The sequence below is a fragment of the Rhincodon typus genome, chromosome 7 (genome assembly GCF_021869965.1).
Source record: "Rhincodon typus isolate 14 chromosome 7, sRhiTyp1.1, whole genome shotgun sequence".
Lineage (NCBI taxonomy): Eukaryota > Metazoa > Chordata > Chondrichthyes > Orectolobiformes > Rhincodontidae > Rhincodon > Rhincodon typus.
Window position 1 is genome coordinate 63,573,204 of NC_063338.1, and position 13,145 is coordinate 63,586,348.

The following is a 13,145-nucleotide window of genomic DNA, read 5'->3' on the forward strand; positions in this document are numbered from 1 at the left end:
TAAGAAGAGTCTAGGCCCGAAACGTCAGCCTTCCTGCTCCTCTGATGCTGCTTGGCCTGCTGTGTTCATCCTGCTCTACACCTTGTTATCTCAGCTATTCTTTCCAGTGATTCAAAGGGTGGTAACACTAATACTTCATTTTCTGTACTCATCACTGGTGAAAATAGCATTCAACATGTATATTATTGATTGTTTACGTGCACCTTTTCCCAAATTGAAAAGCTGTGGCAGTGGTTCTGCTCACCTGTTGAAAGAGCTAATTGCAACTCCTTCATGACCATTTCTGGAGACTCATTAGAACGAAGTCCTGATCGGGCATGCCACTTGGTGCCATTGGGGTTCCTGGCTCTACTAGAATTAGTTTATCACAGGATATCCTGAAGCAGTATGAAATTCCACCTATTAGGGCAGTCAGCTAATCTGAGGCCAGTAGCTTTCTGCAGTATTTATATGGCTCAGCTTCTGACCTTATTACAGCCTTGGCTCAAACATAGACAAAAGAACCAGAGATGAGGTAGAAGTAACTATCCTTGACATCAATGCTGCAGTTTACCAAATTTGGGATCAAGGAGCCCTGGCAAATCTAGATTAATTGGTGATCAGGATGAAGACACTGTGCTGAAGTCTGACACAAAGAAAATGATTGTGTTTGTTGGAGGTTAGTCACCTCAGCTCCAGGAAATCTCTGCAGCAGTTCTACAAGATCATGCCCTAGGCTCAACCATGTTGATGTCATTCATCTATGATCTCTCGATCAAAAAGTCAGAAGTCAGGATGTTCGTTGATGAGTGCACAATGTTCAGCACATATTGTAGCTCCTCAGCTGCTGAAAAAAATCCAAGTCCAAATGCAACAAGACCTGGACGATATCCAGGCTTGGGCTAAAGAGTAGCAAGTAACATTTGCACCACAAAAGTGTCATGCAACAGCTATCTCCAACATGAAAGTATCTAACCATCATCCATTGACTTTCAATGGCATTACCATTGCTGAATCCCCTACTATCAACAAATTAGGACTGGACTAACCATATAAACACTGTAGGTACAAGAGCAGTTCAGGTTAACTCACCTCCTGACTCGCCAAAGCCTGTCCACCATCTACAAGGCACATGTCAGGAGTGTGGCAGAATATTCATTGAGCCATACAGCACAGAAGCAGATCCTTCAGTCCAACTCGTCCATGCTGACCAAGTTTCCCAAACTAAATCAAACCAGTTTGCCTGCACTTGACCCATATCCTTTTAAACTTTTATTTTATTCATGCACCTATCCAAATGTCTCTTAAATGTTGTAACTGTACTTGCATCTACCATTTCCTCTGGCAGTTCATTCTGCATGCAAACCACTCTCAATGTGAAGAAGTTGTCCCTCGGGTCCCTTTTAAATCTTTCTCCTCTCAACTTAAAATTGCTTCCTCCAGTTTGAACTCCCCAGCGCTAGAGAAAAGATCTTGCAGCTCCAATAACGCTCAAGAAGCTTGCACCACCCAGGACAAAGCAGCTCACTTGATTGGTATCACATCCACAAACATTCATTCCCTCCTCTACCGATGCACAGTAACAGCAGTATATACTATCTACGTGATGCACTGCAGAAATTCACCAAAGCTCCTTAGACAACTTCTTCAAATCCATGGCTTCTACTATCTATAAGGACAAGAGCAGGAGATGTATGGGGCCACCAAATTTGCAAGTTCCTCTCCAAGTCACTCACTATCTAACTTGGAAATAAATCGCCTTTTGCGTCACTGGGTCAGAATTCTGAAACTGCCTTTTTCTAAAATTTATTCACTCACAGGATGTGGGCATCACTGGCTAGGATAGCCCATCCCTAATTGCCCAGAAAGCAGTTAGCAATCAACTACATTGCTGTGGCTCTGAAACACATGTAGGCCAGACCAGGCAAGGCTGGCAGCTTCCTTCCCGAAAGGATATTAGTGAATTAGCTGGGTTTTTCCTGACAATTGACAATGGATTCATGATCATCATTGGACTCTAACTCCAGTTATTTTTTGAATTCAAATTCTACCATCTGTCATTGCAGGATTTGAATCCAAGTCTCCAGAACATTAAGTGGGTCTCTGAATTAACAGCCCAGCGATAATACCACTAGGCCATTACCTCTCCATTGTCTTCCTAAAAGTATTATGGGTGCACCTACTCCAAATCAACTGCACCTGTTCCATAATGCAGCTCATCATCATCTTCAAGAGCAATTAAGGATGGACAATAAATGCTGGCCCAGACAGCAAAGCCCACATCACCTGAAAGAATAAAAAAAATTTAGGCTGAACTTCACCTCCGGAGTGATCATGCAGTTGTCACTCCTAGGGTTACTGTCATGGTTAAACACATCTGTAACTGATAGATTAGTGATGATGAGGTTAAGTAGGTTATTCCCTTTTGTTGGTTTCTTCACCAGCTGTCCCATACTCAGTCTAGCAGCAATGTCCTTAGGACTTGCCCAGCTCAGTCAGCAGTGGTTCTACCAAGCGACATGGTGATAGATGTTGAAATCCCCAATTAGAGTACGTTCTGTGCCCTTGCCACCCTCACTGCTTCCTCCAAGAAGTCTTCAACATGGAAAAATACTGATGTATTATCTGAGGGGAGGTAACATAATAGGTGGTAATTAGCAGGAAGTTTCTTTGCCCAAATTTAACTCAATGCTATGAGATTTCATGGGATTTGCATAAAATGTTGAGGTCTCTCAGGCAATATCCTCCCAAGTGAATACTTATGTGCTGCAGTGTCTGTTCTGTTGATGGGACAGGACATAGCCAGCAATGATATTGGTGATGTTGGGGATGTTGTCTGTAAGATTTGCTTCTGTGAGCAGGCTGTTGCTTGACTAATTTATGAAACAGCTTTTTCAAATTTGGCTCAAAACCACAGATGTTGCTCAGGACCTTGCAGGGTTAGTGGATGTTGCTGCTGGTCCAGCATTGATTGGCTTGAGCAGAGTAACTCGCTAGGCCATTTCAGAGGGAAGTAAAAAAGACAACCACATTTCTGTGGATCTGCAGACGCCTTTTCAAAAGGAAATTTCTGAACAAGTTGGATATTTACTGCAACTGACAATGCTTACATGGTTGCCAAGAGATTAGATTGTTTTTTGAAACTCTAGAAGTTTGGAGTCCAGAATCTTTTCACTTGCCATAGTGGGATTTGAACTCATGTTCCCAGAACTCTGGATTACTAGACCAGTGCCATAATCATCATAACACTATCTCCCTGCTTGAAGAGTAAACTGTGCATTAGATTGCTTGAATGGGAATAAAAATTGAGCAGGTTGGATATTTTTGAATTTTAATTGATGACAAACCTGCTCCACAAATTTAATGCCCAAGTAAATGTTACAACCCAATAGTCTTTCTTTCTTTCTTAAGAACAAGAAATGACAGCTGATTTAAGCTCTGATTTCTATAATGAATTTCTCAATTGCTGCTTATCTCATCTGTTGTGCAGTCTGTATCTGCCTCCTGCCAATCTGCCTGCTATTTACTATACTGCAGGGTACCATGAAATCTAAATATTTGAGATTTTATTGATTATATCTAATAGGTTTTGATACATAATATTTGGCAGAAAACTGGAGCACAAGCTGCATAAATGATTAAAAACTATTTAATTACAAAATAATGAAGCTTAATTTCTCAGGTAACCACAAAAGCCTTTGCATGTTGAATATAATGGATCCCCTGTTTTCAGCCAAAGGAGGAAATAGCTCTCGACCTTGCAATAAATAAACATAGAAACAATATTTCATACTGCAAAACAAAATAAACCAAACACTGCTCTAAGGTATATAGCACTAGCATGCATGCACAAACTAGGTGCGTAATTCATATCAAATTGTTAAGAAATAATCTGATAGCTGAATTTTACCTGGCCATAAACACCTATTCTGTTTGCATCAATAAATGGTAATTTCAATAATGATCTGAAATAAAAGAAAAATGAATTAGAGCATTGAGTTAAAACTTTTCCCATTTTAAAATTATAGATGTTTAAGTTGTCATGACCACAAAAGATTTGGTCTATCATGTGAATTCCATTAAGTAAATTTGAGTAACAATGTGAATTGAGACATTCATTCTGCTGAAATTCTCTAGTGTATTGAATCCTTTTTATTATCTAGCACCTCGACATTACCATTTGATGGCACCTCAGTAATTTCATCATTTCGTTCACAGATAAATCATTTCTGAGCAATTCCAGATATCACTCACTACCCATGTTCACCTATACATTATGGTAAATAATGGGTATTTTGCCACTAGCCTAGCACAAGCTCTCCCTAAATTAATCATATTACATTTTCAAATGCACAGCTCTCTAAAATTTTGTTTTTCATTAGGTATAGTTCTATAGTTGTTACTCTTTCATGCAATTTATTTGCTTCACAGTTAACGTCTTTATATTCAACCCTCACTCTCTTCCAGCCTATTTATTCCCATTGTATGGCCTCCATCTTTATTCTCTTAAATACAGATGATGCAACTTGCTCATGTCAAGTAATTTAGCCACCCATCCTCAGATCTTGTTGCACTATATCAAGCACTATCAGTCTTTTGTTCATGACTCCAGGATCATCCTGGAATTAAAAGGAACCCTCAGTTTCTTTTTCCTTTGCCACCCACCTCCTTAAACACATGTCCTCTATCCTCATCTGCCAGGATCTATCAGATGAGGACATCCATTCAGTTGCCTCTACCATTTACTCCTTGCTACAACCCTGCTATTTAAGACAAGCCTCTGCCATGGGTTCCTGAAGTACTCTTCTATTTCCTCTAATTGATTGCCAGAGCTTATTTTGTTCATCAGAACAATTTGCTTTGCCTGTGGCTCCATTAAACTGTTGATCACCCTAATTGCTTTCTCAATCTTTAGGTACTGCCTCCATCTCATTCAAAAACTATCATCATCACCCCAACTCTTCATAAAATCCATCCATCACCCCTGTCCTGCAAACAACCATAGCACCATCTCGTGTCCTTCAACATATTAATGTAGTCCTCCTGTAAGCACACAATCTGTAATTCAATCTTGTCAATCAGGTTTCCACCTCTCCCACAAAACTACAACGGTCTTAATCAATGTCAGAAAATTCAGTCTATCTGTGACCATGGTGTGTTATTTTTAACCGCCCAATCCCCAAGCCTTCTATGAGGCTGTGACGTGACCATTCTTCTTTAGTTCTGGCCTACTTCTGAAGCAGATGATTTCGAAGTAACGTCTGCAGTCCTTGAGGCTAAGTTTTGAGGGGGCCATATTAATTGTAAGATTGGCAGTGGGAGAAATTCTCTGCAGTGAGAATTCTTGACTTTTCTCAGTAAAAGGAAACATTGTTCGATAATGAGATGGAATAGAAAAGGTGCGAGATCATAAATATCAAACAATTTGTTTCAAAATGAGTAACTCAATATTACATGGCTCAACATTAATAATGTATATATTTAAGAGAATTCAGCAGCTTGCTTTTTGTTGCAAGATTGTAATCCATTGCTGCTACAGCAGAAATCAATCATTTGAACCAAAAAATATTTTGTAAGGCAGACAATGCAATGAAATAAGTTGTATCAAATCACATCATCCCTTCACTTTTGTATGCCATAGGAAAAATGACATTCACTCCTTTTGTACATATACATACTTCAAAAGATAAAGGTTTTTAAAATAAAGACAGTAACACTTGATTGAAATGCAAAAAAAAAACTTAATCCAACAAATGTTTATATACGCACTGTACTGCTGTAATTTGGTCTTTGACTTCCACTGTCCCCAACCTTCGATATATATCCTGCAGAATTTTAAGCCCTTGGAAACCACTCCCCCGGCCATCAAAGCGAGCAAGGATGACATTGTCAGAGCTGCCAAGTACTGAATCCCAGTCAATCCAAAACTTATCAGTAACCAATTGGCTCCCTGGGGCTCCATCACTGCAAATACCAATACAAGAACGGTGATCATCATTGACAATCCTTCACCGCATTTAGCTTCTGACATAAGTCATCAAGATACGAAACCCTAGGAAAGATGCCACAAAGAAACTGTGCATTTTTATTTTCTTATAAGCAAATTAGATCATTAGACAAAACACAGTAGCAGTATTTTTCACAGCCAAACAAAGAATACTTATATCTTAATCAAATTGGTTCAGTATGTACCTTGGTAGAATTTCTACTTTCTAATTGAGGTCAATGTTCAGACCAAAGTACAGCTCTATTTACTTTACTGTCAGACATTTTTTGATTTACTTGTAAATTTAGGATTGTTCTCTAATTATACCATAGAACTGGAGGAAAGATTTAATCTTGTATTAATGTCAGATCATTCAGATCTACTGGCCAAAAAAAGAATTCCCCAAGAAGTAGGTACAAAACACCTCTTTTGTGGACTGGGGAATCTCTTGGCTCTACAAGAAGAACGTGGCCCACTGTCATTCTGGGCTCTTTCTAGCACCCCACTTCTGTTACTCCACCATGAGCTATATTCCTGGCAACCAACTTTCGCACATTTTTGAGACCAGATACACCTTTCTGCTAGTCAAGTTGTCCTCTAAGTCACCTAATACTGCTCAGGCCTGACGCTTTCTCAGGCACATGCAACTTCTCACAGGAAAGTCAAACAAGTATGACACTTAAGATAGATCAGGCCATCTTCTGGTGGGATGAAGCAGCTGGCGAAATAATATCGAAAGCCATTCATCCTGGGATAAATTTTAACTTTCACCAGTGGGAGAAAAATTCAGCATCATGGATAGGTGTCAGCTGGGGCTCAGTGATGGCACTCTTCTCTCTGATTCAGAGATTGTAGCTCCAAATTCTACTCCAGAGTCTTGAATGCAAAATCTATGTAGTGTAGCACTGGAGGAGTGTAGCAGTCAGAAGAATTGTGTTTTAGATTGTAAACTATAAGTTTAGGACATGTTTGCTGGCTCAGATGAATGTAAAAGACCACTTATTATTGTTTTTAAGAGGAGTAGTGGAGTTCTTTGGAGTGCCCTGAACAATATTTATCCCTCAAACAACGAACACTGAAAATCATGGACAGTCAAATCAATATCTAAATGTGGTTTATGCGATCTTGTGTACAAATTTATTTTCCCACTTCTTTTCATTTCAACAGCGAATGCACTTCAAAAATACTTAATTGTATGAGAAGCTCTTTGGAGCAACCTGAAATTGTGAAAGATGCTTTTATATTCCAGGTTCTTTCTTTCCTCCTGGTATTGAATCAACAAGCGGGAAAAACATACTTGACCTCATCCTTACTAATCTGCCAGCTGCAGTTGCATCTGTCCATGACAGTTTCGGTAAGAGTGACCATCACACAGTCCTTGTGGAGACGAAGTCCCGCCTTCACATTGAGGACAACCTCCATCGTGTTGTGTGGCACTATCACCATGTTAAATGGGACAGACAAGGAACAGATCTAGCAACTCAAGACTGGGCATCCATGAGGCACTGTGGGCCATCAACAGCAGCAGAATTGTACTCTAGCATAATCTGTAACCTCATGGCCCGGCATATCCCCCACTCAACCATTACCATCAAGCCAGGGGATCAAGCCTGGTTCAATGGAGAGTGCAGGAGGGCATGCCAGGAGCAGCACCAGGCAACCTGGTGAAGCCACCAAACAGGATTATTTTCACACCAAACAGAGAAAGAAGCAAGTGATAGATAGAGCTAAGCGATCCCACAACCAACGGATAAGATCTAAGCTCTGCAGTCCTGCCACATCCAGTTGTGAATGGTGATGGACAATTAAACAACTCACTGGAGGAGGAGGCTCCACAAATATCTGCATCCTCAATGCTGGAAGAGCCCAGCACAACAGTGCAAAAAATAAGGCAGTGCCGAGTGGATGATCCATGTTGGCCACCTCCAGTGGTCCCCAGCATTACAGACGCCAGTCTTCAGCTAATTCGATTCAGTCCACATGATATCAAGAAATGGTTGGAGACACCAGATACTGTAAAGGCTATGGGTCCTGACAACATTCCGGCAATAGTACTGAAGACTTGTGCTCCAGAATTTGCTGCTCCCCTAGCCAAGCTGTTCCAGTGCAGTTACACACTGGTATCTACCCGACAATGTGGAAAATTGCCCAAGTATGTCCTGTACACAAAACGCAGGACAAATCCAAGCCGGCCAATTACCGTCCCATCAGTCTACTCTCAATCATCAGTAAAGTGATGGAAGGTGTCATCAACAGTGCTATCAAGCAGTACCTGCTCAGAAATAACCTGCTCAGTGACGCCCAGTTTGGGTTCTGTCAGGGCCCCTTAGCTTTTGATCTCATTACAGCCTTGGTTCAAACATGGACAAAGAGCTGAATTCCAGAGGTGAGGTGGGAGTGACAGCCCTTGATATCAAGGCTGCATTCGACCAAGTGTGGCACCAAGGAGCCCTAGCAAAACTGGAATCAATGGGTATCAGGGGGCAAACGCTCCAGTGGTTGGAGTCATATCTGACACATAGGAAGATGGTTGTGGTTGTGGGAGATCAATCATCTCCGCTCTAGGACATATCTGCAGGAGATCCTCAGGGTAGTGTCCTAGGCCCAACCATCTTCAGCTGCTTCATCAATGACCTTCCCTCCATCATAAGATCAGAAGTGGGGATGTTCGCCGATGATTGCACAATGTTCAGCACCATTCGTGACTCCTCAGATACTGATGCAGTCCATGTTCAAATGCAACAAGATCTGGACAATATCCAGGCTTGGGCTGACAAGTGGCAAGTGACATTTACGCCACACAAATGTCAGGCTATGACCATCACCAATAAGAGACAATCTAACCACCTCCCCTTGACATTCAATGGTGTTACCATCACTGAATTCCCTACTATCAACATCCTGTGGGTTACCATTGACCAGAAACTCAACTGGACTCACCACGTTAACAGAGTGGCTACAAGAGCAGGTCAGAAGCTAGGAATACTGCGATGAGTAACTCACCTCTTGACTCCTCAAAGCCTGTCCACCATCTACAAGGTACAAGTCAGGAGTGTGATGGAATACTCCCCACTTGCCTGGATGAGTGTAGCCCCATCAACACTCAAGAAGCTTGACACCATCCAGGACAAAGCCGCCCATTTGATTGGCATTACATCCACAAGCATTCAGTCCCTCCACCACCGACGTTCAGTAGCAGCAGTGTGTACTATCTACAAGATGCACTGCAGAAATTCACCAAAGATCCTCAGACAGAACCTTCCAAACCCACGACCACTTCCATCTTGAAGGAAAAGGGCAGCAGATATAAGGGAACACCACCACCTCCAAGTTCCCCTCCATGTCACTCACCATCCTGACTAGGAAATATATCGCTGTTCCTTCACAGTCACTGGGTCAAAATCCTGGAGTTCCATCCCTAATAGCATTGTGGGTCAACCCAGGGCAGGAGGACTGCAGCAGTTCAAGAAGGCAGCTCACCACCACTTTCTTAAGGGCAACTCGGGATGGGCAAGAAATGCTGGCCAGTCAGCGATGCCCACATCCCACAAATGAATAGAAAATAAAATTACATACTCCAGTCAATTTAGTCACAGACTCCTCAGAAGGTTCAAGGTTCTTCAAGTCCTTTTTCTTCACTGCATCCAGTTAATGTACTGTAGAAAATAGTTGATGCATGGTGAGCACTTGTTGTGAGTTGTTGTTCACCTGTACCTTTCTATTGCGAGTTTTTCCTCCTCATCTTGTATTCTTCTTCATTTTAATGCATCAACAAATGACCTCTGCACTTTGGCTTTTGACAGGAAGCCTTTCTATATTATGTGTTTTGTAATAATTCAATTATAATGTTTCAATTATAACATCTGGGCACAATTAGAGAAAAGCACTCACCAGGTGATGTGAATCTGTAACTACAGAATGTTACTTGAGTTTATCATTGACTAAAATTAGAAAATACCTAAAAATTACAAAACAGTTTTACCTAATATTAAGAAAAATTATATTGAATGTGAAAACAGCTGATTGCATTGGTAGAAACCTAATATATTGATTTGAATAGAGCTTTATTTAAATTTAATGCTATCAAAATAAATGTTGCATTTTGAGATAGCAGAAACCCAAGATGGAATCCAAGAAGCTGTACCAATCTGGGAGTATTTTGCTCTGTGCAATATCAGTGGGCGTATAATGTGGCTATAGCAAAAGCAGTGTCTTTTATTCATTCTTGGGAAGCGAGTATTGCAGAAAAGGCCAGCATTTATTGACCATCTCCAATTGCCCTTAAACTGATGAATTTGTAAGCTTATTTCAGAGGGTAGCTAAGTCTGAACCGCACTGCTATGTATCTGGAGTCAGATGTAGGCCAGATTGGCTAAGGTCAGGAGATTTACTCCCATGAAGGAGATTAGTGAGGCAGATAGGTTTTTACAACAATCTAGCAGTTTCCTGATGATTATTCATCTAGTATTTCATTGAAGATTTCTAATTAATTGAATTTATTAAGTAAATATGTTTAAAGTTCACAAGCTGTTGTGGTGGGATATTAACTCATATTGTCAGAATATCAACCTGGGCCTCTGGATTACTCATATGTTAACATGACCACCTACTCTGCCATTCCCCACCAAATATTATACAAGTTGATTTTCATGATAATATTTTGATTTATTGACTATTTTACTTAACACAATGCCCACAAGGACCTGCATGAACAAGGCAAGCGGTGGTGTATCACCTTAGCAAACAGATTGGATTCAGAGTTGGATTGACAATTGCAGAGAAATGGCATTCATTCGTGCTGTTCCACTAAAACATTCAGCAACTTTGGGAATCTACAGAATAGTATAGCAGAGGGTGCGGTTGAGTTCCTCATGAAAGCTTCCACGATAAAACCATTGGTCTCACTATAATAGCTCTTGAAAGGTCACACCTTGTGGAAAGAATTTTACTTCGTTTTAAAAAAATTTCTTAATTATTGTTAAATATTCACTGGTGCTGAAAATAAATTTCATAATCCTAGAATATCAACTTGCTCCACTATGTTACAACATTACATGTCATCATCTGTTTAAAATGTTTCAAAATTTATGTTTATCCTAGTTTGGGTTCCATCTTAATCCAACCTTAACCATTTATTCCAATATTTAAAAGTAACATAAAAAGTGAAGGAAATGAAATGTTTTTAAATTTCTGTTTTGATATCTGTGAAAATACTCCACCATGATTCTCTGTTTATCTGCCTTTGGACATCATTGCTGCTTCTTCACCTGGAGATATCTTTGATTTGGTGCCAGATTCAGTCATTCTTCAAGGGATAATGTGCATCACAGATATCACGCTGCAGACATTTTAATGATCTAATGGCTGTGAAATGGCTTGACGTTGGAGTTCCACACAACAACAGAAAATTTCTCCTTAGAGAGCATTTTTTTAAAAAAAATTTTTGTGGAATGGGAACATCACTGATCAGGCTAGTATTTATTACCCATCCTTATTTCCCTTTGAGAAGCTGGTGATGCTCTGCTGCTAATCTGCTTATTGGCACCACTACTGCTGGAAACTTGGAGACATCCTTGACTCAGTGTCAGATCTAAATAGTCACTGAGAAAGGGGCAATTGGGGGTAACTCTCTGTCAACTGCAATTTTGAATACTGAGTAAAAGAATTACTTACACGACCAGCAGAACAGGATATTGATTGTTTTCATCAAAGCCCTCAGGATACAACAACTGCAGAGTAAGCTCTGAGAACAAAAGATACAGCAGTGTTCAGAGTTATTGTTGGAGGAAATTGCACACAAAAAAACACATATCTGTTTTACTAATATTCACAGAAACTGAAAGAAGTTTTTTTTTCACGCTGCACGTAGCTTACTAACTGTTTAAAATGCAGTCAATGTGATAGGGGCAATGACAATGAAAATAGTTTTAAAACAAACATTAGTATTCATTATAAATGAACCATATACATTTCACAATTTTCTTCCATGATTTTCCCTTGAATGAAAATTAAGTATGAGCTATGTATTGCTGAAGTCACTAATCAGATTTCTGTTATTGAGAAAACAGAAAAAATGTTTCCTATTGAGTTCAGGAGAAAAAAATCTTTTGTGTTTCCTGTCATCTTTGGTTCAGTTACTTGGCTGATTGGCGAATAGCAAATTTAACTCCTCTATTTAAGAAAGGAGAGAGACAGAAAACAGGGAACTGCAGGCAATTTAGCATGGCCAATCCACCTAGCCTGCACACCTTTGGACTGTAGGAGGAAACCAGACACCCGGAGGAAATCCAAGCAGACACAGGGAGAATGTGCAAACTCCACACAGACAGTCGCCCGAGGGTGGAATCAAACCCAGGTCCCTGGTGTTGTGAAGCAGCAGTGCTAACCATTGACCTACCGTTTCTATCTCAGCCTTTAGAACCAGCCTCTACAGCCCTTTGTGGTAAAGATTCACTACCCTCTGAGAGAGAGAAAACAGTCCTCATCTCTGTCTTAAATGTGTGACAGCTTTTTCTGAGATTATGCCCTCTGGTCCTAGATTTTGCCACAAGGACCGACAACTTCTCTGCATCTGACCCTGTAAAGCTCCTTATTAACCTTCTATACTTCAATAGGTTCTCCTCTCATTCTCCAAAGCTCCAATGAGTACCAGCCCAAACTACTGTACCATTTTAAAAATCAAAAGTACTGTGGATACTTGAAATCAGAAACAAAATCAGAAATTGTTGGAAAAGCTCAGTAAATCTGGCAGCATCTCTGGAGAGAAATCAGCGTTAACTTTTTGTGTCCAGTGAGGAAGGGTCACTGTATCCAAAAAGTTAACTCTGATTTCTCTTCACAGGTACTGCATCATTTTAATATCTTTGCATGTGTAACATCCTAATTTTCTGCAACTCAATAACTGTGATATTTGTGCTTAAAGTTTCATTTTGAGTTATCTTAAGAAATGTCAACTCCATGAAATCTAATCCTCGGTTTTATGTAGCCATTTTACTTGACCTAAAATATGCTAGGAAATATTATATCATTTTTCTATTTCTTTTTTATTTGTTCATAATCTTACTACTATTTTAAATCAATATCATTTAAGCTTGTATTCACTAAAGCTGTTTTAAATTGAATTCTGCAGAGATTGCTAGACTCTGTAGCATGTTTGCCAGTCTTTATTAATTGTATCATT

General features: G+C 40.0%; 1 protein-coding gene across 1 annotated transcript in view; it reads right to left on the minus strand.

Annotated features, from left to right (window-relative positions):
* Positions 1 to 13,145, minus strand: part of ddx18 (DEAD (Asp-Glu-Ala-Asp) box polypeptide 18) — a 50,519-nt gene that overhangs the window by 31,714 nt on the left and 5,660 nt on the right. Inside the window, exons 2-4 of the mRNA XM_048599232.1 lie at positions 11,639 to 11,708; positions 5,791 to 5,943; positions 3,890 to 3,944 (exon numbers count right to left, since the gene is read on the minus strand). Coding sequence (XP_048455189.1) covers positions 3,890 to 3,944; positions 5,791 to 5,943; positions 11,639 to 11,708 — 278 coding nt within the window. The remainder of the gene's footprint in view (positions 1 to 3,889; positions 3,945 to 5,790; positions 5,944 to 11,638; positions 11,709 to 13,145) is intronic.